General features: G+C 42.4%; 2 protein-coding genes across 2 annotated transcripts; both read right to left on the bottom strand.

Annotated features, from left to right (window-relative positions):
• Positions 1 to 14,825: 14,825 nt before the first annotated feature.
• Positions 14,826 to 17,586, bottom strand: gpr18 (G protein-coupled receptor 18). Its single transcript, XM_086123795.1, has 2 exons — positions 17,531 to 17,586; positions 14,826 to 16,125 (listed from the first exon to the last, which is right to left on the bottom strand). The coding sequence occupies exon 2, from the start codon at positions 15,940 to 15,942 to the stop codon at positions 15,124 to 15,126; it is 819 nt and encodes a 272-aa protein (XP_085979921.1). The 5' UTR covers positions 15,943 to 16,125; positions 17,531 to 17,586; the 3' UTR covers positions 14,826 to 15,123.
• Positions 17,587 to 21,147: 3,561 nt separating this feature from the next.
• gpr183a (G protein-coupled receptor 183a) lies at positions 21,148 to 25,666 on the bottom strand. Its single transcript, XM_086124582.1, has 2 exons — positions 25,574 to 25,666; positions 21,148 to 23,202 (listed from the first exon to the last, which is right to left on the bottom strand). The coding sequence occupies exons 1-2, from the start codon at positions 25,616 to 25,618 to the stop codon at positions 22,060 to 22,062; spliced, it is 1,188 nt and encodes a 395-aa protein (XP_085980708.1). The 5' UTR covers positions 25,619 to 25,666; the 3' UTR covers positions 21,148 to 22,059.
• Positions 25,667 to 26,279: the final 613 nt, after the last annotated feature.

Genomic DNA, 26,279 nt, shown 5'->3' with positions numbered 1-26,279 from the left:
CATAGCGCACAGGAAGTGAGTACAAAAAGCATGTGAAACACTGAGTCACTAAACGGATGACTTCTTTCACTTGGGGGGGTGACTTGCGGGCGTTCATGACTGACCGCCCGTTGTGTGTCATATTGCTCTTTCAAGGTTGGCTGAAATTTAAACCTTATTTTGCTTAAAAAAAAGGAAAATAAGAAGCTTGAAATAGTGCAGTCCTTGAATGTGAACAATGTGCCATTGAATTATGCAACAATCGGTCAATTATTCATTCGGGCGGCTGTGTTACAGCCGTGCTTTAAAAAGCATGCAAAATGGGAATGGGCCCGAGCATGCTGCGTCAACACTTTTCACTCAGAAATGCTTACGGGAGAAATTTGTCTCTCCATGTCGATTTCATATTCCGTGTGCATTTTAAGAGCGGCGACTCTATAACCATCCCTGTGGACTTTGAATAATTAGTCATGACGAGAAACATAGTCATTGGAAAAACAAATGCAACAAAAGTGTAAGTACAATAATTGAATACATAAAGTTCTCATACAAAAAGGGTTTGACGGAAACGGAGGGGGGGGGGGCGGCGCAGAAAATAAAATAGAAATATATTTTAAAATATCAAATAAAAATGCTGGGGAGTTTAACTAGGGCTACATTGATTTCTGACAGGTCTAAAGCACCCTCTAGCTCCGGTGTAATTTATTTCCACGCTAGGGAAGCTCGCTTGTCATGCTACAGCTCAAAGCGTCTTCTATCAGGCCATGTTTTTAAGCACTCTTTAGGATTCTGGTCACTGCAGGGGATTTGAAGATTTTTTTTCTTTTTTAACTCCTGATATCGCACAAGTATCATGATATTTTGTTCGCCCATTAATCAATGGGAGCAGTAGTGGTAGCAAGGGTTAGACTATCGAGACATCACGGTATCGATGCAACATTTTCTATATACTGTACAGTAGGTCTTGCATCGGAATTGTGTAGGAAGCCTATCAAAAACAAGACTTTGAGTAAAGTTTGTGATATCGGATGGATTTTGTAAAAATCATTCAAATAAGTGTTTATATATAAGGCAGGAATGCAATATGAATGGATGGACCGGAGCTGTGGGAACGTGACATTGTCTTTTAAGAATTGTGCGGGGTTTGTGTTGGTTTAGACTTAGCATTTAGCCTTAGCCACACTGGCTAAACGAGGAACAAACTGCTCCTCATTGCTTTCTATGGTCTATATTTGATTCCACAAAGCATCTATTGTGTCTGCTCAACACAAGTAAAAGTTTAACACGTATGACTCGTCGTCACGGCGTGGACGAATGGTTCCGCGCGGTGTTCCTGACAGCTGCGCCGCTCGTTGTTGGCCCCCTCTCTTGAGTTGCTTTAATAAAGTTGTGCGGCGAGCGGGAAGATTAATGGACGCGCAAGGAGATGCAGGACTGAGTGGGCCCGCCGCCATCTGTTCCCTCTCCTTTACAGCTCTCTTAATGGAGAAGCAAAAAACAAACAAAACACACACACACACACACACTCAACTAAACACAAAACATCACTTTATATAACAAGAATGAGAGCTGCGTTTTTGTATTCCCTCTTGTTGGATGTGCATGTAACCCGCCTGCTGTTGTGTGTGTGTGTGTGTGTGTGCGCGCGCGCGCGCACGTTTGCGAGTGTGTGTGTGTGTCCATGCTTACCTTTCAACCATGTTGGGCGTGAGCCACGGTTGTGAGCTCTCCACGAAAGAGGGAGCGTGTGTGGAACGCAATGAAGAAGAAACGTGTTCTCCAGGCGCAGCAGCGCTTGGCGTCGGCTGAGACGACAAAAGCGTAATCGTATTAAAGCAGAACGTCGCCATTGTTGTTGAGTGACTGTTTGTGTCGCATTTGTGAAGCGAAAGCACGCAAACGTGGGTATGATGCAGGTATGCGTGTGGTCTTATTAGTGTTTTACACGCTAATGATGGCTGAGCTTGCAGTGATGCCCACGGCACTTCTAAGAGCTGTCTGCCTAGTTCACAATATTTACTGTGATGGAGCTTAATGGCTCTGGGATAGACTGTTTTGTATTATTTTTGTCATGTTTTAAAAGCACTTTACAAGCTTCCCACCATGATTGAGTGACTGCACATGCGCAATCTCAGGAGCAAAAAGGAGCTCTAGTAGATAAAAACTTTCTCGACTGCTCCGTTTTGAGCCACAAATGTCGACAGCGGTAATTGAAGAACTGAACATTTTGAAATATGAAAATGGAAATGTATTTTTAATACTTTCAAAACATACAATACATCCTGATTTGTATAGTGCTTTCACACCAGTGTAATAGTGTTCGAGTTTGCAGGAGTTGGAGTTTGGTGGTCAAGGATTTGTGGGTTTGGTGTTTAGGTTTGTGTTCGGGAGTTTATGGTGACATTAATGGACACTTGATTTTCTGATGAATGATGACTGACGACAAACTTGGGAAAAAAATCGAAGGATTCAGCACTGACGGAGGTGGATCCGTCATCCGTCACAGACCAGGTGTAGTCCCGATGGGCCCCTCAGTCTGTCAGTGACAAACGCCTATTTCACAGACGACTGATGGAATCATTTACTCGGCTTGCTTGGGTAGATCACATTGACTACATAGGTAGTGGGTGGCAGTATGCACCAAAGAGACAATAGAGCATGTGCAAGACAACAACTAATTCATGAGCGAAGAGATCATAAAGTAAAGTGAAACTCCTCTACAACGAAATCATGTTTGCAGCAAGAATTTTTTTCACAACAGGGGTTTTTTCACTGTAGCAAATTTGATCTCCGATGTAAACACACCCACACACACATGCGTGTGTGTATACGCACACACAAACGTAGGTGTACTCTTTATTTTTATTCCAATAGTGCATAAGTATGAGCATACACTTATTTGACACCTGATATAGTCAGTGTAGAAAGAAAAAAAGGGAAAATAATTGCGAAATTTACGATCAGCATTCACTTTCACTTACCGGCACATAAATCTTTTGGATAATGTCTTTTATTTTGCTTCCTCCATCTTTCATTTTGATCACTTTTACCCTCTCTTCCAGCGTCAGAGCTCTTCTTGTCTTAGCTGCTTGACAGCCAAAGTTCTGTTTTGTAGCCACTTTAGCAATGCAAAGTTCTTGCTGCGTCTGAAACTAACAATAACAAATACTTCCTGGACCACTGCGCATGTGTAAACCAGTGTGGTGGTTGCTGCTGCCGAACGAAGCAGTAGAGGTCACTGTTGGATTAGACTTCGTTCTAGTGAATCTTGTCGCGAGGCAAGAGCAGAGAAAAAGATTTCGTATAACGCCACATGGGTTTTTTTTTCGTTGTATGGGGGGCAGGAAAGTGGGAATGGTGTTAATGCGTGATTTTTTTCACACTAGGGGGTATTTTTGCCCATGTAGGTTTCGTTGTTGAGGAGTTTCACTGTAGCTTTAAATACAATTTTACAGATACATTGTTGTTTGCGTTCGGAAATTCACTCTTATGCCTGCGCACGACTCTGGTTGTGCGTGGGAGTTCGGAGAGACAGAGTGTGCTCCGCTCCCCAAATTTCTGAATACAGCCCATGTTCTTCACCTGCTCGAGTTTAAAATGGCTTCATTTGTTCTACTTGACTCACTGGCACACCGTGCCCCCACTCGAAGTGCCTGGTGAATGCACTGGCACTTCCATTTCAGAAGGTGGCGGTAATGAACCAATAGATGGTTGTTAACCGCCAACAGACAGAAGAACAAGAAGGCCACTGACGAATGACAGGCTTCGGAAACAATGTAATGACTTATCCACCTTCGCAGCTAGGCAGTTTTAGGTTTACGTTTATAGTGATTCGGGATTTAGGTTCGGTTGCTTCGAGTGAGGTGGATTAGGGTTGTGTGGCTCGCATTAGGTTTGGGGTTTGGAGCTTTGTGATACATTAAGGTTTAAAGCTTGGTGGTTAGATTTAGAGTTAGGGGTGACAATCCTTAGGTTTACAGTGGTTCAGGTTAGTGTGAGGATTAGTTGGTCAGAGTTAGGTGTTGTGGTTAAATTTACATTGGCTCGGGATTCAAATTAGGTGCTTCGGGTTGGAGTGAGGTACCTCACGTGGGGTTTAGGAGTTAAAGTTAAGGCATGGGCTTAGGTGGTCGATCATCTTTAATAGTGTGCAGGAAAATTCATTTACTCGATAGCAACTGAGAGACAGTTAATGTTCATCAGGTGAAAAAGGAGCCATGAGAGATTTATTCATTCAAGAGGACAAAGCACCCGGTCGCATTAAAGTCGGACATTTCTTTTAAATGTTGCCCATAGTGTGTCACATTAAATGAGAGCACACGTCATCTCCCTCTGTATCGAAGTGAAGACATCTGTACGACATGATCAAGTTTCCTCTCTTGATCATAATGCAGTAATTGAGCTCGGGAGCGGAGACGTGATGCGCACACTGAGGGGAGAACTGAGAGAGTGAAACACACCCAACCCCTCCGTAGAAGCTCACCACCTAACTTTGCAATTCCTCTGTACACATGTGTGCGCGCGCGTACACACACACACACACACACACACACACAGACTGAACCTCAACCAATTTAGAATTTTTTTTTTCCTGTGGAACTTTTTTTTGGTGTATTTTTCATGCTATTTTTGCTAACGATTAGTTTGAAAGTTTTTGGGTATCATAACATGAAGCAACACAATATTGGGCCGGTATAAGACTATGAAACCAGTAGCTCGAGTGTCACACGTGCTTGCAAACTATGGCTTTGCCACCTTGGCGACTTTTCAAGTGCTTATGACACTATAGAGTCCAAAGCTAGTACATTCTTTCGTAAATCTGTCTGGTAAACGTATGTTGCTAAATACACAAACAGGCAGAATTGTGTGTAATGGCAACAACCCATGTCTTATATTGTCTATTAACAAGAAAAATGATTGAGTAGTATGTTGGCCCTGAGACATAAAAAATGACTGGACTGCTACAGTGCTACGGGTCCATTGGTTAGACCGCGAGCAACTTATGCTGTGAAAGACAGGCAGGTTAGCGCAATAAAAACGTACACCATGCCGCTGCTGAAGTTGGCTGGAGTGAGCCAGAGGCCGTCAGAAAAGTAGCGACAGAGGTGTTCATACACTGCTGAGATGGGCTGCATTTACCGTACTGCTGAACAGTTAATTTAATGATCATTAGCTAGTGACAATAAACACAACAATTTAATTCTGATCTGAGTTGGAAAATTATGATTTGATGGTCACGTTTTCATACCCACTTGACTCCATTTGAATCATCACCAATTTCTGCATAGCCCTTCCACCCAACCCAATGCTGGACTGGCACTACACATCCTCAATTAATCTAATGTATGACCTTTTTTTGTACTCATTTCTGTGGAAAAAAATGAGTATGGTGGCTGTAAAGGGCGAAAAAGTCTCAAGACTGGACTGGCAGAAGACAAACACTTTATTTGTAACTTTTACAGGCTCCTGACTTTGTTTGGCTCACGCAAGGTGTATCTTGTTGAACGTACTTATTGCGTCAAATGTACAGGTGGCCTTAAAAGGTCAAAAAGGCTACAGTGGCGGAAGACATTACTCGAACGCTAAAAGTCCGCAAAAACATATTGTATGATTTGTTTGACTCACTTGCTCTTGGCTGACAAAAACAAGTGATGGGTCAAAAAGGTCAATACTGAATTAAAAAAGTCAACTTTAGTGTGATGACGAGCTCCTTTTGCCACTACCAGATCCCAATGCTTCGGCGGCATACCTTGCCTTATTACGCTGCTTCCACATTCCAAAACTGAAATCTGACTGGATTAAATATTAATAGGACCTTACGTGGATCCCCCTTTCATCTCACTCGATACAATTAAAAACATCTCTTGCATGTTCAAGAACATGGTGCTTTACAGACTTAAAATAAATCTTATACTAATCTATGGAGGAGAGTGACAAGTGGAGGCCAAGGTTCCGATGCAGGCACTTAGCTGAGTAGGAAAAAAAAAAGCAAGAAGGTGGGTGGGGCCTTACATTATTTATATGTGCTAATGGCGTTTGGCAGCGAATGTGAATGAGCAAGTGTACAATCAGATAAAATAGACACACAGCAGTAATCAAGGACATTTGCTCCTCCTCGTCGGGGTCAATTGGAGTCACTTTAGCAACGTTTCAAACTCCGCCGCTACATTATGTCCTTTTAATGGAGACGACGAAAAGCAACGCCGGCGGTGGGGAGCAGAAAGTAAAAGATGGCCCCAGCGAAGCGGCCCTGACACTTCCCGCTGCGCTCAGAGATATTATTGTTGATCTAGCACACGTGGCCACGATGCATCTTGCGCTAAAAATGCTTTTGCTCAACAAAAGGAATCCATTAGTCTCATTGTGGCACCCTTAAGCGCAGCATCGCACTGAGGGGGGGTCCTCGCCCGTGAAAACAGGGGAGTGGCGGGGGGGGGGGGGCACATGTGCCTCTCATTTCCGATGGCGGTCCACAAGCATCCTTCAACATTGTAAAGTTTACCAGGGGAGAGCTAGAGTGTATTAAAACGCCCGAAGAGGAAAGCTAAAGCATGTAAACGCTGGCAGCTGCTCTTGCTAAATGTTTGTACAGTCGACCAAGCAAGACTCCGACTTTAGAACCAGACTCTGTGGAGAGTACCCCAACAACATTATGAGCTCTTTCATGTGCCCACTAATGTGAACAACATGACCGCTAACACAAACTTCCACGCAAAACTGCAAAAAAAAAAAAGCTAAAGCAGTTAGGTGGCAATGTTTTGTGTGTGTTTTTACGAGGTTGTAACCACGTGTAGCTTAATTAAGGCAGAGAACATGAGTGATCTTACAAGGTGACATTTTAGGGGAGGAGTTACAAGATGCAAAACTGCGGAAAACAAGTCAGCTAAAGTGAGTTGATGTCAGACGAGTGTGCTTTTTATGCAGCACCCACCAGAGTCTTCCTGGGGCCAGTGTGTACATCATATTGAAACCAGGACTGGCTTATTTCAGAAAGTATAAATGAAAGAAGAAATAAAAATAATAACAATGACTGTACATTGGTGGCACGGTAGTGAACTTGTTCGCACATCCGCTGCACAGTCCAGAGGTGCGGGTTTCGGTTCCGTCTCTGGCCTTCCTGTATAGAGTTTGCATGTTCTCCCCATGCCCGTGTGGGTTTTCTGTAATTGATGCTCAAGGGCATACAGTATGACGAGTTATTGAGACTGTGACATTTTTTGTAGTGGCATACCCAACATTGTTGTGAACCTTTTTGTTTCAATGAATTGTTTGAGCTGGCTGTTTTTGAGCTGTTTGATTCCGGGCTCTGGCCTTCCTGTGTGGAGTTTGTGTGTTCTCCTCGTTCCTGCGTGGGTTTTATAGATTTTCTCCCGGTCGTACGGTGTCCTTAAATTACATTGTGAGTGTGAATGGCTGTTCATCTATTCGTGTGCCCTGCGATTGGCTGGCAACCGGTTCAGGGTGTCCCTCACCTACTGCCTTAAGGCAGCTGGGATAGGCTCCAGCATACCAGCAACCCATGTGAGGATAAAGCGGTTTAGATAATGGATATAAGTAATACAGTAGGTAGTATAAGGGGGATAAAAGTAGAAATGGAGGATAAAGAAATTCAAGTACCGTATTTTCACGACTATAAGGCGCCATTAAAAGTCTTAAATATTCTCCAAAATGGACAGGACGCCTTATAATGCGGAGCGTCTAGGGTATGCGCCGAGTTCCAAAGCCTGACTGAGAGCACCTCTGGCCGACACACTGTTAATATAGAGAAAAGGCGGAGTGAGTGACGACAGGCATGCGGAAGTCCGCCAATGAGTGAAGGGTGGGCGTGTAAGAGGACGCTTAAGGCACGCCCCTCGCAGGTACCAGTCGCCAATGAGTGAAGGGTGAGCGTGTAAGAGATGAAGAGAAAAATGTGACTACATTGTAAAATGGCTAAATAAAGTACAACCGAACTCAGTTTTGCTTCCGTTGCCTTTTTAAAAACGTGTTTTTAGCGTGCGTGCATGCATGCCGTATGTTTAAGCTGGCGTATGTTTTACCATGCCTGGCTGCGCCCAATAATACAGTGCGTTTTGTGTATGTGTCAAATACAGAAATAGCACCCCTTACTGAGACTGTGCCCAACAACACAGTGCACCGAATGGTCGTGAAAATACGGTCCATGAAATGAGGATGTAGGGTAGCATTGTATGCGTCACAACTCTTAGGTCGTCCAGCTTCCTCCCACATTCCAAAAATATGCATGTTGGATTAATTGAACACTCCATGCCTGCACAGTAGGTGTGAATGTTTGTTAACTGTGCCTTGCAATTGGTTGACGTCCATTCCAAGGTGTACTTGGCCTCTTGCACAAAGTCAGCTGGGCTAAGCTCCAGCTCATTCATGACCTTTTTGAGGACAAATGCTGCAGAAGATGTTAAGATGGATGGACTGCAGAACTTCTCCAAGAACCTTTCAAGAGAAATCTATGATTTTGAATGAATGAATGAATCCTTTATTTTACGAGATTTTGCAGGACCCTCCACTCCCTAAGTGTGTCATAAAATACATCAGAAATGTTTTAAAAAGAATTGTTGCAAACGTGCAAGGACTGAGAACAGTGTTGTATTGAGTTGTGAAGAGATGGCCTTAGTGTTTTTCACCATTTCAGCTTGCATGAATGTTTTTGTTCTTCTTTTTTAGGGCATGGCTAAAACTGTGCCCGGTGATGCACATGATCTTCCCATTAATGGATATTTGGTGCAATACCAAGTTATGTCGTTCTTATTCCTAAACACATTTTTACCACTATAGCAGTTAGCTAGCTAACTATGCCTGCACCCCAAAAATGGTCTTCCCCTTTCGGAACAGATCGGTGTCATGATTCGAATTCCCAGCCACCCATCCATCGGCCAAGAGGGGCCCTGCGGCCTGTAAACTCGCAAGCTAGCTGGTGGCTAGCGCCTCTTGTCTTGTCTTCCAGCCGGGATTTATATTTGCAGCTTAAATTTTTTTTTCCAAGATGGCGCCCGAGTAGGCAGCCTTCGGCAAGTGCTCTTCGAGAGCCTTGCTTTTTTGTCCTTTTTTTGTTCTTTTGTTTTGTCACGTTGTTTCATTGTGTGGACCTGATATGGACTGTTTTCAGCGTTTTTTGGCCACGACATTCGTCAAAGGAGAAGTATCTGTGCTTGGTGGTTGGGAGGAATGTCGGCGCCATTGACTGTCGGTGCTGGACAGACCTGGGGCGCTTGTGTTTTTTGCGCCTGTAATGGGCAGCATTTTTCACAACCCCGTTTTGTTCAGTGGAGATGTCGGCGCTGTTGGACAGTCGGCGTTGGTGCGGCTGGATGGATGGCTGCTGAAGTTGAGGATGAGGAGAGAGGAGCGTATTTGGAACTGAGAGTCGCCGCTTGGAATTGAAATGGATTTCCATGGGACAGGAGAAGTGAACCAATCTCTTTTTTCGTCAATGTCTGCTACAGCTTCTTGTTGACTTTGAAGCTTAGCTTGTAGCCGACATGTGCACATTTTGAGCATGACGCCTCTGATCCACTGGTTAAAAGACACTTTGATTCTCTCCTCTTTCATCTCAAACTGCTTCAAACAACAAAGCCTGTGATGGAAAAGTGGTTAGGACTGCACGACTGTCCGTGTTTTATGTTATGTGTTGTGTTTATTATTTTACTTTATGTTAACTGTTTTGTTAAGCGCTTTGTTACAGCTGCCGCTGTTGTGAAAGCGCTATATAAATCGGCATGTATTGTATTGTATTGTATAAATATGTCGGATGCGTATGCATAACAAAGATGCATCTTTATTTCAGCGGTGCATGGTTTCATGCATTTAGTAGAAACGCCAACAGTGACACATTTATTTTGACTTTACAGGGACCTTAGGGACTCCTCCCACATCATCCCTACTACGCTTCATGCCTACTACGCTTCATGCCTACCCAGGCACTACTGCATGTATGAACATGCCTGTAAAAGCACTTTTAATGATGATACACATAACCTATTCAACATTTGGGAAACAAATGCTCCATCTGCGATCATCACAGTAAACTCTATTAAGCCGTCTTGACGTGCACGCATGGAAAAAAAAACAACCAAAAAAAAAAAACAGCGATATGATTTGACAATGATTACAAATCCACTTCCCCAGCTGGCTGCCTGGAGCGTCTCCATTTGTCATCGACTATTGTCTCCAATTATATGATTAGCTCTGAACACTCCGCCACGTCTAGAGAGCTCTCGTGCGCTGATTCGCAAACAAAGTCATTACAACGCGTATTCACACATATCAAATAACAAAACAGATGGCCAAGCGTGCTCATCGCCTGATTTGTTTTCTCCACACGAGTGGTAGGAAAGAAGAAAAAAACATAAGTATTCTGCCTGTTTGGTTTTGTTTTTTTTTTCTTCTTAATGCTGACTGTTTTTAGTCATGTACGAGAAAGAGCAGCTGGCTGTCGTGTTTGTCAGATCAGCTCTCATGAAAGACAATCTTGTTTCCATTAATTTCTTGACAACAAAGGGACTTGTTGGGGAAGATTTAAAATTACAGCGGGTAAAGCTTCCGGATAATTCATCACAGCCATTTGACAGGAAACTTAATTGTTTTAAAAGGCCAGTTGCTGTATGTTGGATCTCGGTTTTTTGGGGGGGCTTGGGGACGCAGGGCAGAGGTCTTCTTGATCTTGCTTTGTTTATTTTTGTGATTATTCTTGGGCCGAATACTCACAGAATTTTGAAGGTAAACATTTCGGTATGTGTCGCATAAAAACACATTTTGTTCAGTCACGTCAACTAAAAGTAGACCCACAAAACAGGCTCAAAGGCCATGACCCCTAGTGTGCCATTTTACTTTGATAATAGCATAGGCCTCTTTCGTAGGTAGATTTAAATCGGATAAGTAAGAGATGCAATGGCCGTCTGGACGCTCAGGTCATGCTCATCTGACATACACATCATCAGGCCACAAACATCACATTGGACAAAACAGACTGCACGAAAAGCAATATCAGATAAAAGCTTGTGGTTGGCACATATCTGTGTCACGAGGTCAGGTTGACCAACCATCTGAAGTGTGACAAAGAGTTTCAAGGCCCAACCTACTGGCATTAATGTATAAATAAATGCAATAACTGTCCTTGATACGCCCATTTCCCTCCATCGTTGTGAGTGCTGTGTTTATAATTATGACGAATGAAGTGTCTAGATGTCAAAAAACACACCCATTTTTGCAAGTGTATATGCTGGTAACTTATGATTTTGGTCAGGGTTTCCGGATAGAATTGACAAAAAGGTTTATTTCCCCCAAAAAATAGGCCGCAAGACCGAGAAAGTACTCTGGTAAAGCATCAGGAAAATGAAACAACCCAAAACGCTTGGAAAAGGCAAGAACAAAATATTAACGGATATAGCTTGTCAATAAATACACAAGCAAAATGCGTATGATGCAAAAAAATGTGACAAATACAACAAAATGCTACTTTCAAAGGTTAGTGCAAAAAAACATGGCGAGGTCAAAAAACGACGAGCATGAAACATGGAACGTCTAGAAGACGTGTCAAACTCCGGTCTTGAGGGCTGTTGTCCCGCATGTTTTCCATGTCTCCCTGCTGCAACACAACTAATTCAAATGATCAGGATCATTATCAGGCTCCTATAGAACTCGCTGATGAGCTGATCATTTGGATCAGGTGTGTTGCAGCAGGGAGAGAAGGAAAACATGTCGGACATCAGCCTTCAAGGACCGGACTTTGACACCTATGGTCTAGAACGGGGGTAGGGAACTCCAGTTCCTCGAGAGCCATATCCTGTCTGTTTTGGGTCCTTCCCTATTCCAACACACCTGATCCAATTGTTGAGGTCTTGACAGAGCTTGCTGATGAGCTGATCGTTTGAATCAGGTGTGTTGGCGTAGAGAGGGACCTAAAACAGGCAGGATGTAGTTCTCGAGGAACCGGAATTCCCTACCCCTGGTCGAGAAGAATTCAATACTTGGTGGCAGAGCTGTGAGCAAGATGAATTATCCAACAGGGACATGACAACTTGGAAGTCCTTAAATAGTCCGCTGATTAACAGCAGGTGTGCACGCTGGAGGGAAGCCCTTCCTCTGCCACCTGCTGGAGACACACAAGAACAGACCCATGACAATTTTAGTGGACCTGAAACCAACCCCCTCAAAGATATCCATTCGAACACCCTAGGAAGATAGACCGGTTGGCCCCCACTATCAGTTGTATGGATTGACACAAAATTCCATAGACACGTTTATCAACCCTGGAAGCACACAAATGTTTGAATGAACCATGCGCATGGTATCAGCTCTTTCTTGCGTCTGCCCTCTGATGTGAGTGGCACATGGCATCAAAGTTTGATGATCATTTTGAGAATTTGCTGTGGAAAAAACGGGCCCATTAATCATGGCTTTCAGCTTTTTTGGGGGGGTGTGGTGGGTTTTTGGTGGAGTCTGATGCCTAACAGGTGGGAGGGATAGATGATCCTCAGATGCTTCATGTCACCTTTGACCACTTGGTTATAAATCTGCTTGTCGTTCATCAGGCAGTAAACCCGTCATTATGCACTCCCCTGAATTCTTTGTGTTAAAGACGGATCACTTGCAGGTTTTCTTTTCATTAAACAATGTAAATCTATCAGTATGGACATTTTTGAACCATGCTCGACAGTGAGTATCTTATTGTGTTACAATCTTTTTGAGACCGAGAGCTCTTTTGGGTACTGATTAACGCGAAGGGTAACCGGTTTGAGACACACTTCTGAAATAATTGATTTATTCTCAATTTACCTTTCATAATAACTTTATTTTTAATAATTATTTGTGTTCATCAATGAGCAGACATTGATTCCTTTAATGATTTATTTAATTATGAAACAGATCGATGTCAATATGTAACACTTCATCTCTATAAATCTGCCAATGTTGACATTTTCAAATTGTCACTTCTACAGCATTCGTAGGAAATCACAATGTCCCATCACTGGTGGACTATTTTGACAGCAACAGGTCCGCGGGCTACTCATGGTCCTTGAAGTCTGTGTGTGCCACTACATTGGGGACTCCTGATTTAAAACAAAGATGCAATCTTTGACCCCTGCCCAGACATCATGAGTCTGATACCTTCTTAAACCAACATCGAACAAAAAGGTTTGGAAACCCAGGTAAATCCTTGGTTTCACAGAAGCTGTTCAGCTTGTTTAGATATATTCTACCGTAACTGGCATGCAACTAGCGAGTCCTGGTTGAACCCGCCTCTCGCCCAAAGTCAAGTGGGTGAGGCCTCAGATCAGCTGTGACCCAAATGCTTTGTCAGACACTTAGTCCTCTCAGGCAGTAGTCCTCTGACCTCCACATCAGGTAAAAACAAAAGTTCAGTGGATGAAAACTGTATGTGGGGGGAGGAGGGTGCACTTGAGGTACACTGGCTGTTCAGCAATCAAAATCAATCAAATGGATACTAGACTACAAAACCTGACAATAGGTCTAGTTTAGTTGAGATGCATTGAATTATTATTATTATTATGTAATTATTTATTTTTGCCTGCAGTGTGTTCCGACCACTTCCCGATGTTGTCCAATTACCTACTGAGGACTACATCGACCGCAATCTATTGCACGGCATGTGAATGATTTTCCCCACAAGAAAACCATCCAAAGCGTTGCCGTGTTTCTCCAGTCATTGTCTTTTGGCCTCACTGACCTCTCCTGATGATGTTACTGTAAATGCACTTTGAGTGTCTGAATCATTTAACATGCAATCAATAACATGCACGCTGCATCGCTGTTGTGCTGGCCGCAGAGGTTAACAATCTCTATTTGTTGTAGTAAAAAAAAATATATATATATATATATATATATATATATATATATATATGCACGCACACACACCAAGCCTTCCACTTTTTCCACTAGGATATGATAAAAAGTTTTTCTTTGTCTTATTGTAGTCAGGCAGATGAGGACTAGCTGTGCTATGCCGCCATCACCTGGCCAATATATTTTTCAACACAATGCTTGCTGTGAGTGTGACTCATTTCATTTTACGTGCAGATCGTTTATTTTATTTTATCGGGATTATTTATATTTGCAATAAGCATTATTATTATCATCACCTTTAAATCACTTTATAAATATTTATTTATAATATACAACCCATACAGTGCAGGGATGGTATGCATGCTGACAGCATGCAGAATGCATCTAAGCATGCGACTGTATGTAGTCGCTATCCACTTTTTTATGTCATCCTCCTACCTCGATACATTAGTAGGAAGAGCCGTTGAAATATGTGTGCGTTCCCACATTGTTTGAGACACAAACTGTCACAGAAAGTTGACTCGCACGACCAGTTACCATGTAAACAAAATGCTGGTTCCGGTTCATCCTGAAAATGCATCCTGCACTCGCTTCTTTCTCCTGCAGTTGGAAGTCACTTAAGTCACAAGAGTTGTGCTTTGCCCCTGCTCGTTCGAGCAGAGACAGAGCCATGATTGGCCCAGCTGCATATTGAGTGGGACATACTTGCATGGGGGCCCGCTGCTCAAAATAGGCCGATTTCAGTAAGCCAGTCAATAGGGTGTGTAAAGTGGTTTTAATCCCACTTTGATGTAAAGACACATGGCAACTGTTATAAAATGGGGGACTTGAACATTTCTACAATGTCTTTTATTTGAGGAATTTATTTGTCCCGCGACCCTCATGAAACTAACCCGATCAGATCACGTATGGATGGAATTTATTTGTCATAAGTGGATGCTGCACCCTGGCTTAGGTAGACAACATTAGAGGAAATACAGTACTTAAGTTTCCAGCTGAATGATAACATTAACAAAACCCAAAAGTACATGACCAAAAAAAGAAGTTTAATAGAATCAACTTACTGGAGATTTTACATGTTTACATGTAAATGATAGCACTCGCCAAGATGTTACTGGAGGCTATATCTTAATGATTGTGAGCCTTATTTTCACCTTCATGTGCACAGTGAAATTGAAACAAAACAAAAAACAAAACTGTTGTTTGTGTGTAAAGATGTTCTGAAATCTCTTGGGTGGCTCCATCAGTTCAGCACACAGATGTTTTCACCACAATAGGAGCACGCACGTCTCATATATTGCGTCATCTTTTCATTTCATTGTTTCAAATCATGGCGCTTGTCACATTGCTCATGGATCGCATGCTGCTCGTATGTCTGCTCTTTCTCCGGACACTTCGCTGGTAGTTACGGTACAGGATGACACTAAAAACTCTCTCCTGGAACTCTTTGGAGACAATGTAGTAGAGACTGATGTCCAAAACGTTACTCAAGTTCATGAGGAAGGTAGAGAACACGGCCCACGTCCTGAAGGCCTCATTTTTGTCCAAACCTAGTAAATGGAGCAGCAAGCATACGTGAAAGGGTACAAAACACACCAGAACCTGCACGATGAGCGTTATGATGATGCGGATGGACTTCTGTTTCACTTTGGGTTTGAGCTTGGAGGCGCGCCCACGGATCAGGTTGTCCACGATGACCACGTAGCAGCCAATCATGATGCAGATGGGAAGCAGGAAGAAGAACGCGATCCGTGTGAAATTGACAGGATCGTTGTGGCGCAGATAGATAAAGTCCACCATTTTGAGGCAGGTGGTGAAGTTGGCGACGGCATCAGGATCATCCGCTGAGAAGAGCAAGGATGCGGTGGCGGCCAGGGTCATGAGCCAGGCCCCAAAGCATGCCACCACCGTCTTGGGGACATTTCGTAGCTCCTTGCTTTGCTTGGGCTGCACAATGGCTAGGTAGCGATCAGCGCTGATCAGACCAAAGAGCCACAGGGCAATGCAGGGGTAAAAGACATTGAGAGTGGCACTGACACGGCAGAAAAGGTCGCCAAAGGGCCAGAAGTCCCTTTGGAGGTAGACCATGCGGAAGGGGAGCATCAGGATGAAGGTGAGATCCACTAGTGCCACGTTGATCATTTAGATGGTGACGGAGCTCCTCCTCTTGGTGGTCAGGGCAAACACCCACAAAGCTGTCATGTTGACGATGACTCCGATGATGAAAACAAAGCTGTAGAAGACCAGGTCAAATGTACGATGCTCAGCTGGAAGCCAAGTGTGGGAAGAGTTTGGAAGTAGTGTCATCCTGAAGATTGTATTCTACTGGGAAAGTAAAAAAAAAAATAATAATAATAATACAACACACAATAATTTAGGTATGATTAGTACTTCCCATTTTCTATTGGCAAATGACAAATTAAAACAGTGATTTCTTTGTCAAAGGGCCCCTATTTTCGTTCGCAGCATAAGTCTAGCAGTCTAGCTTGGGTGGTGTTTCCACATTTTTGGTCTTTTCTACTGCAAGATCTCCCCTTGCGGATTTTGTAGACGGACGCGCATTTCACGTGGGCAATTGTAGGGCCGTGAATCCGTGTATTGGGCCAACGGCCTCTATTTAATTTGTGTAACCCAGAAGATTGATGATGAGATTTAGTAAAGCTCCGCCTGTTAGAAATCAGTTGGGACCATGACTACATTCCATCAAATGATCCTTCAGCAATATTACGTCAAGGACTAAAATGTTGGAAGCATTAGTTATTATTGCCTTCATACGTCATGTCTGATATTTCAGATATGCTTTCATTGCTTTTTGTCTGTTCGTTGTGCTACAATGTTTTACGAGACTAGATACAGCAATAGACATGGGGCCAATCACTTCAACTTCACCATTATTTTCTTTCCCTTGTGCCTATCCCAGCTGAATTTGGGCGGAAGGCAACTACACCCTGAACAGGTCTCCAGTCAGTCGCAGGGCACATTTAGAGACAAATGACCATTCACACCCACATGCACACTGTCACTGAGTGGGCACCGATCCCATGTCTGTCGAGTGTACCACTACACTTTCAGCGACTACACTCTCCAAAAAAAAGTCCACATGTAATTAAATGGGGTTTTCCACACTGAAAACAGGAAGACTTTCTGCTTCTCAAGTCCACATGAAACCAAAGGTTTATTCCAATAAAAAATTGTCTGCCACCTCACATGGAAACAGTGCAACATTAGTGCATAAATATGGAACAAAGGAATGACAATGTCAGTGGACTATTTTATATTCATGTCATAAATTCACAAAACTCTCTTCTTGTCTGCATACTGTATTTGTTAAATAGAATAAATAAAAAGCACTAAATAATCTTCTCATAGCTTCAGATGTGAAGTGGTGTCGTGGAGCAAAATGTGGAAGTGCGATTACTGTATCCTTTCTCTGTAACCTGTTGGGCCTTAGGAAATCATGTGATCGCATCAGTGTACAGTAATATTACACTGTAATGTCGACTGTGATGTAATGCACTGACAGTACTTTTTCTTATGAGATCACACACCACTGCAAAGCCCAAAAAGATAATCATTGAATGCCATAGAAGTTTAAATTATTACACAACACAATGTAAAATTGACTTAAAACAACTCAATGTAAAATTGAGCTAAAACCTTAAATAAATAAAAAACACCAATCTGTACTCTTTCTACTTGCCACAAGTTATCACAAAATGATGCAACTTACCACAACAAGCACCAAAATGCTCTGTGGCACCAGTGAGCATCCGGGAGGCAAAATAAGGAAGTCTGACTTTTTGAACATCACTTCCTGTGCATGCACTTTCTCCCTCTATGGTGTTTGATGTCACTGTTCACAATTACGCCCCCTTAAAGAAAATGATGCACCATTAGAAGCAGGGGCACTCCGCTTGGCAGGCAGAGCGATGGCAGATTTAGGGCGAGTTATTGATTGGAAAAGTGGGGTCTGTCACAGCACATTAGCTCTCGAGGGAGTCATCCGCAGCAGGTTGCTGGCGAGAAGCATCTGCTGCAGCAGAGAAGTAATTAAAAACAGGATGTTCAGGCAGTCGCCGTATAAACAAGAAATAAGATGGCTGTAATAGACACTTCACGCGGGTGCTGCAAAATGTTGTTGCTGTTTTGTTTTGTTTTTAAACACAGTGGCAACTTAATGCATAGAAAGCATACCGGGGTGAAATGTCAACGTCAAGGTCCGCCCAATGAATGCATATTGATGTGTATTGCTCATAGAAATGTGTACCGAAACCTAAACTCGTCCCAGCACTTAAAGACTGGGGTAGTGATGAATTTCCCACCAAGACATGGAGGGAGGGGGTGTGGCCATGATTCAAATTTTTGGTGGGCGTTTTGCAAATCATGATTTATTTCCCGATTTCTCAAAAACAAATGGTTAAAATTTAAAATGCTAGGTAGTATCATTTGCCAGATAAAAGAATAAAATTTCTAAAAAAAACAGAACTACATAAATTGAGCTTGTTTTTGACAAATACAGTAGACCATCCTGGCCAGATGATCCCTTTTACAAACCTTCTTACACCATGTGGTCCATTTAACATAAGAAGAAAAATGCCATTGGTTTATTTATCACCTTAGTGCTCAATAAGGGCACCCAGAAAACGGGTGAGTAGTGACAGTCGTTACCTGAGCTGTTAGGCACTGCAATGTTATTTTCAGTCGAAAGCAAAATGGCCGCCATCTGAGCTGGATTAAAACAGGTGTTTCCCCCCCCCTCCCCCACCCCCACCGCTGCATTCATATTACACAAATGCAAAATTAATCAAAATACTATTTATAGACCTGTCTGGGAGACTATAACATAATATTGTCAAGAAAATTTTGACTTGACTTCCCCTTTTCAATGCTCACTCATCTGAAATCTCAAGCGATACTCTAAGGACTGAATGTTTGTGCTTTTCCCCTAAAATGTTGGTTAAATTTGGAAATGTACGACGTCCGCGGCCCACACAGATGTTCTGCACTCAGCTTGTTTTGATGCTGCAGCTTCATTTAAATGTCTGCATATTTTCAGCACCCTTGTTATTTATACGGGAGCGCCTCATTTTCATTCCTAATTATCTATCGACTTGTCCCCTCGATGAGTCTTAAAAAGGTCCCAAGCAGATGGTACTTTGTGTTCACTGCAATATGTTGTTATGACAACAGCCTGTCTGCACCGCTGTTTTTTTTAAATCCCTTTGATACTTGTCATGCGGTTGTTTTAGTAAGTCCTCCACTTCATAAATAAATTCTGCATAGGTTCTGTACAGGTTTATCACTTTTTTTTTGTACCATTTTTTCACTGTTCCACTATGTCTATGTTTACAAAAGATGTTATTTTGCCTAATACAATGGCCAAGATGATTTGCGCCCACCGTGAAATTTTCTCCAAACGGAGGTATATACTCCCATCTAGAGGCTTAAAGTAGTTACTGCAATGCAACCAGCAAAAAACATGCTGAATAATAAACACGTTACTGCGAACATATTATATATAAACTGTATAGATGTATGTATCGGTATGACGGTATCATATAGATAAATATATTTTGTGATGCTCTGTGTCTAATATTGATCAGATGAACTGTCAATTATTGCAAAACGTAATTTTTTTTTTTTAAACCAAACAGCATGGCAAAAGGATGTAATACTCATATTTGTGTTAAAATATAATTGTAACCTTTGAACACAATGTATATTAACTATATTAATTTTCTATATTAATATGTATGATTAAATTAATATGTAAACATATATGTACAGGTATACCATAATTATAATTATATTAATGTAGGTGTTTTATTTGCTCTTTGTTAAACTCATTCTGGTCATCATAATCATCATTTAAACATTGTGACACAATAATTGTATGTGTTACCAATTGCAATTGTTATATTGATTGACTGAAAGTATTTCCTGCTCTGTATTTGATATGAAGATTGTGACATTTTGATCAATTTAAAATTAGCTGGGATAACCCCAAACTCAACAGTGACCGTAATCAGGAAGAGTCATATTCCCTCCCTTTTTGCGGCTGATATAGAGTGAAATGTATGTCAATAATGCTTGGTACAAAATATGTGCATGCAAACGTTTGGACCTTCACTTGGCTCTTTTAGCAAGGTTAAGGCTGTCAGATTGTCATTGTAGTGCATGCAAACACTGTTTATTGAAACTAATAATTGGAGCCAGGCAGCCTTGGCCCCAAAAGGGGTTGGGAAGAAGCAGAGTTGTTGCTGAAAAAGTAGATCCTGTGCAGACCAACAGGAAAAACACTGGGACATCCCTCAGCACTCCTCATGGCTTACGTGACCTTGACCGAGCCACAACGTTGAAAATGTCCCCTGGAGGACCCAGCTGCGGCTTCCCAACTCTTGTTTGTGTGATATTGCTCACCACAAGTACAGTATTCCATTCATGTGAGTGAAACAGACAGATATTTTTATTTTGAAACTTGTAAATTGCGTGCTCCATATCTTCTGTAATACATGAGGACCTGAATATGCCCAGTATGCAGTCCGATTGGAATCATGTAACACATTGCTCAATGCAACATCATCATTTGACTCACTTGCCTTTTTGTCACACAATGTGGACATTTTTAGGTCACTTTCAAAACCAGAACAGCCCAGGCTGCTGACAATATGTAATTCTTTGGTTATTACAGATCAGAATTCTTATTTGTACTCTAATTTTTTTCATTTTATGTGCTGTCTCTACCAAAACTAATACAGGTCTGATATGGTTAACTCAGGAGGGCCATTACCTAACCAAAGGAAAACAGAAAGCTTTTGATTTTAAAAATTCATCGATTTTTTTTTTTTTTTTTTTAAGAATAATCGGAAGATGCCTTGTAAATCCCAGAGAATGACATCTTCATCATTTATTTTTGGAAATTACTCCAAAACCATTTTCACTGACACTGGATAGTCATCCTTTGATTTCGCACGAAAGTTTGTGAAACCACTTACTTTCAGTTCACCACAGCAAGTACGCATAAACAGAATATTTTGGCTCTGGCTCCGTGCTAACACCTGCAGTGAAATTACATCATTTTTAACCGCAGCCACTTTCTGAATGAGAAACCTCATCTGGGACAGGAACAACAACTGTAAATCTGTTTGAAAATAACAAATTTAAAAATCGGGGATGTACAGAAAATGTGGCTGATTTGAGAAAATTGATTAATCTTGTCTCAAGGCAATTTAAATCTTCCTATTTATCTTTATCAGTCCATGTGAGCAGTATGATTCTCCACTGTTCAAAATTGTTGTTGTGCAAGTTTCATCTCACGCGTTATCATCATTCAATGCCGTTGAGGAATTACATGTTTTGTTTTTAATGCTAAAACTGTATCATCAGTAACCATATGTACTTTTTGACAAGACATCAAAGCAACCAATGTGAATTTTCATGCATGCAAGCTGACCTCACAAAACTTACTTGAAATGACTGAGGTGAAGAGTGATCATGCATATGACTCAAAAGATCTGTCATGTTGCAACTTTTTCCTGAATTCTTAACATGCACGCTGGGTTATTGTCTTGGTTTCATCTTACATCTGCAGTTTTATAGAAAGTGAAACATACACACGATTCCACCCTGGTCCTCTTTGTCGATGAAAATATATCACCATCACCTGGGTTGCTTTCCTCCGTGTTTTGTACACCAGCTGTTACATAAACCTCTGATGTTGTCTTCTTCGCCACCAAGTGAAATGCATTTTTCCCCTCCATTTGTTTGCTGCAATGGAGTGCTCTGGACCGTAGAAGCTGAAAGTCTATTCTCAGTAACGGTAAATAATATGCTAATTACAGTGGGTGATTTACATTTGATGATGGTTTAACTGGATAAACCATTTCATCATTGGCATGCCCTTGATAGCCTCAGATTTGTTGTATTTATTTATTTAAGATTCTTCAAAACACCCTGTACATGTCGAAAAGAAGCCTCTGCCTCTTATAAGTGACTTTTGGAAATCACAGCTAAATAGAACATAAATGAAGTAGCTTCAGGCAAAGCAGGAAGGCTCAAGTCTAGGTTCATAGCCTGAAGTTGGTCAATGTTCGTACAATCTAGTTGGTGTCATTGCCAACCGTTTCACTGGGAAGTTCTTGAGAGGTAAACGGTCAAAGTTCTTTTAGAAACCACATGGCCAAACAGACGCTCCTGGTGGATATCGGACCTCTGTCGCCCGAAAAGTCTTTGTTTCGGTCCCTCCACTATTCTTCTTGTTTACACATAGAGCTGCGATCTCCTCTCCATCAGCTTCTCGTTGCCTGAGCCAACAGCAGAACCCCTGAGCTGAATGTTGTTGCCATCAATATTGTCCTTGCAGGAGATTTCGGGCAAAGTTTTGGCAACGCTGGAGATGGACATGCTGACCTCCAGCTTGAGCAGCTTCAGGAGCTTCCTCTTGTAACCCTTGCATGCAAAGAAGTAGACAAAGGGGTCCAAGCAGGCATTGAGGTTCATCAGACACACCGTGATGTGCAGTGACACCTGGAAGGCAGTCAGGTCGGTGCAGTCCAGGCTGGACACGAGCTTGCGGATCATGTACTGCAGGATGTTGATGTGATAAGGACTGTAGCAGACCACGAAGACCAGCGACACGCAGCAGATGACGCCGATGGCCTTGCGGCTGCGTCCAGACTTTTCCGTGAGGTGGTTGGTCTTCGCTGTGGAGTGGAGTTTGGAACAGAGGATGGAGTAGCACATCAGGATGGTGATTACAGGGATGACATAACCGAGGAAGACTCCGCCGATGAGGATGGTTGCGATGTGGTCCACTTTCTCGAAATTAGGGTATTCCATGCAGGTGATGAAGCCGTCCGGTTCGACATTGGTCATTGCCATGCCAAGGAGTGGGAGTGTCTGCGCCAGGACCAGCAGCCACACGCCGACACAGATGTAGCGCACGTTGCTAACATTGCGCAGCCGGGAAAAGCGCAGGGGCAGGACGACTGCGATGAAACGGTCGATGCTCAGGCAGGTCATGAAGTTGACACCGGCATAGGTGTTGATGTAGAAGATGAGGCCTGAGATTTTGCACAGAGTCTCCCCCAAGGCCCAGTGGAAACCCAGCGCATAGTATGTGATCCTCACAGGAAGTGACAGTGTGAAGAGGATGTCCGAAATCACCAAGTTGAGCGAGTACAAGGTGGTGGAGTTCATCTTTTTCAGGTTGGGGCGGATGACGTGTAGCGCCAGGGCATTGCCCAGCAGACCCACGAGGAAGACCGCACAGTAGACGAGTGGCATGAAGACTCGGGCGTAGCTCCTGTGGTCATACAAGGTGTCGCAGGTGGAGCCGTTGTCAGCGGACTGGTGGTCACCGATCACGGGAGAATGGGTGGAACCCATCTTGGTGTTCAGATTCTTTGAAAATGAAACAGAATAAAACGGTGTTGGTTAAAGGTCAAAATATTCCTGTGTTGTTTTACCCTTGGTCTTGTAAAACCACAAGGGCACACATGATCTGAAGAGGAGGAGGAAGTCTGGCTAATTATTGCTCCTTTGCGTGACTCAGGCTCGCTTCCTTAAATGCTTATTTTTTTGTGACATAACAATTGTTGTTGGACTGTAACATTTCAACAAAATTAAAGAAAACACATCCAGCCGTTTGGCGACAAATGACCAGTCACGCCATCTTCAGTAAATCTACCGTGCTGTTTTTGGAATGCGGGAGGAAGCTGGAGTACCTGACAAAAACATGGCACAGCAACTCCATACAAGAAAGTCGGATTAGATACAAATCCCGAACTTCATAACTTGGAGGCAGACATGATAACTTAGATCGCTGTGCTGCCATTACAGATACATGACTGTACTAATGTCATGGACTACCAGTAGATTCTGTGTCTATTTCACAACAGTCATTCTGAGAAACAGTAAAACTGTTGGGTAGATAAAATCTCTTCAATCAGAATGCCTCTGCCCTTGTGTTTGTCATCCTCCATGAAAAAGGAAATACCGCGCTAACTGACAAAGAAACACAGATACACTGTTCCATGTTTTTCTGGGATTTGGTGGAGGTCATTTTCCAGTAAAATGTGAAAATAACAAATCTAATTTAGCACAGAACTAATTTGTACACACACATTCATTCCATATTTTCAAAAGTTGCTCGTGTTCCCCTGGTAGAATGCAGTTTCATCGACCATAGCCCCGTTATGTTTCAGATTCTTTTGCTGAATGTACTGTAACTGCTATCCACTGTCAAAATCACCACTATATTATAGAAATCTGTGGTTTGTAGTGTTTTTTACACTATACTTTCATCCTGTAATGCCTTTCCATGTGGTAAAGTAAGCAACGGTCATTTCAGCTATTTATTGCACATCGATGGAACAATAAAACATAAAAAGAATGTGCACAATCAAGCAACAGCTGCTGTCAGCCACAGCTCACTCCCTGTCACATATAGACCCACAGATGTCACGTGTCACCCTACCAGGCCCCGCCTTTCAAATATATTTGCAATGTGTAAAAAAAAAAAAAAAAAAGATTATTTGTGGGAAGGGCAAAACTTAAAAACATATATAGAATTATATAGTCTTGATTGCAGATGTTTACCTATGGTCTGGTACATATTTAACGGGGATTCATTGTATTACCAAACGAGAAAAACAAACAAAAAATAGATTATCTATCTTTGATTAGTCATTTTATGTAATTATTTAATAAAATAAGTTTGTTTTTATGGGTTGATAATTTATTTAATGTGTTACTTTTTTAAACTATGATTTAGTTTAACTGAAAAGAAATACGCCAGCTATTGGCAGCCTCACCTGCTTTAAGGTGTCAATTATGCATTTATTTATACATCCATCCATCCATCCATTTTCCGAACCGCTAGATCCTCACTAGGGTCGCGGGGGGTGCTGGAGCCTATCCCAGCCGTCTTCGGGCAGTAGGCGGGGGACACCCTGAATCGGTTGCCAGCCAATCGCAGGGCACACAGAGACGAACAACCATCCACGCTCACATTCACACCTAGGGACAATTTAGAGTGTCCAATCAGCCTGCCATGCATGTTTTTGGAACGTGGGAGGAAACCGGAGCACCCGGAGAAAACCCACGCAAGCCCGGGGAGAACATGCAAACTCCACACAGGGAGGCCGGAGCTGGAATCGAACCCGGTACCTCTGCACTGTGAAGCCGACGTGCTAACCACTGGACTACCGGGCCGCTTATTTATACATATACAGTATATTTACACACACACACACACTATATTTAGCCACTTATTCCAATTCTTTGTCGACTTAATGCTCACTGGAAATGTAATCCACATTGTTGGCTGTGAAACTGGCTCACCGGAAGCCCGTGAACAATATCGAGAGCCCTTCAACGTAGCATCAGAATGTTGGTGCACTGGTGCAGCAAAGAAAAAATAATAAACTCTCCTTGCACACGAGGAAGCGACCTTGCCCACTTGTTGTTTGTTTGTGTTGCCTGGCACACTGAAAGCAATCTATTGTAGAAGTTGCAATTAACATTTTAACTGTCTAGTTATGAATGATGCCTTTGATATTTTGTGACAAATAACATTTCTCAAACATTTAAATCAATGGCCAAACTGGTGCGAAACTCATAATGATCAACAAAAAAATAATAATTCTTAAACGAGATTTGTACTTAGGTCATTAATCTACCTTCCGTAACTGACTGTGACATACGAGAGACATCTTTAAAATGGCATTGTAGGCCTCCTGGTTGAATATCCAAGCAATAGAGGTGAGCTTACCTCAAAGTTATGCGGTGTCTTCTTTGGCTCCACCGCACATGGCATCAAGTGTTAGACCCAACCAGCCGGCTTCCCTTTTGCATGGCCCTCCTGTAGGCCACATGCACAAAACAAGACATGCTGATTTGCTGCCAGTGACCACGGTGACAAAATATCCTGTTGTTGCACAAACCCACATATTACCACCCACCACCACCCCAACCACTACTTCACTTCCACCCTCCCACTCCACCCTTCATGTACTCGCCATAATTATTACTAATCATTAAAGGCAGTGAAAAATTAGTAGTTGGTTAAAAACCGATCCATTGGGGTACTTTGGGTAGGAAGTGGTTACAGCTGCGTAAGAAGTGGTGCCACACTTCTCAAGTCACGACTCAATAATCAAATTCTCGGTAAAAATGTGTTTCATGTTCCTTATTCATGATGTGCAAACACTAATATATATATATATATATATATACACACACATTTTTAGCACCTTCAAAAATAGTTGCCCTTGCAAGGTTAAGTGTGTATTTATCACAAATGAAAAAAAAAACCCTGATGATTCAATAGAATAAGGCTCCAACACACCCGCTCCTAGTGACTCACTAGTGGCACCATTGTTGCCTTTACGCTCCACATTTCTCCAGTTGTTCTTTCAGTCCTTGTATTTGTCCAGTTTTTCATGTTCTTATTTTGGATGTTCATTCAGGATATCTAC

The sequence above is a fragment of the Hippocampus guttulatus genome, chromosome 11, assembly GCF_054856545.1.
Source record: "Hippocampus guttulatus isolate MCC_2025c chromosome 11, RoL_Hgut_1.0, whole genome shotgun sequence".
NCBI classification, from domain to species: domain Eukaryota; kingdom Metazoa; phylum Chordata; class Actinopteri; order Syngnathiformes; family Syngnathidae; genus Hippocampus; species Hippocampus guttulatus.
Note: the sequence above shows the minus strand (reverse complement) of the source record. Positions and strands in the feature narration are given on the sequence as shown.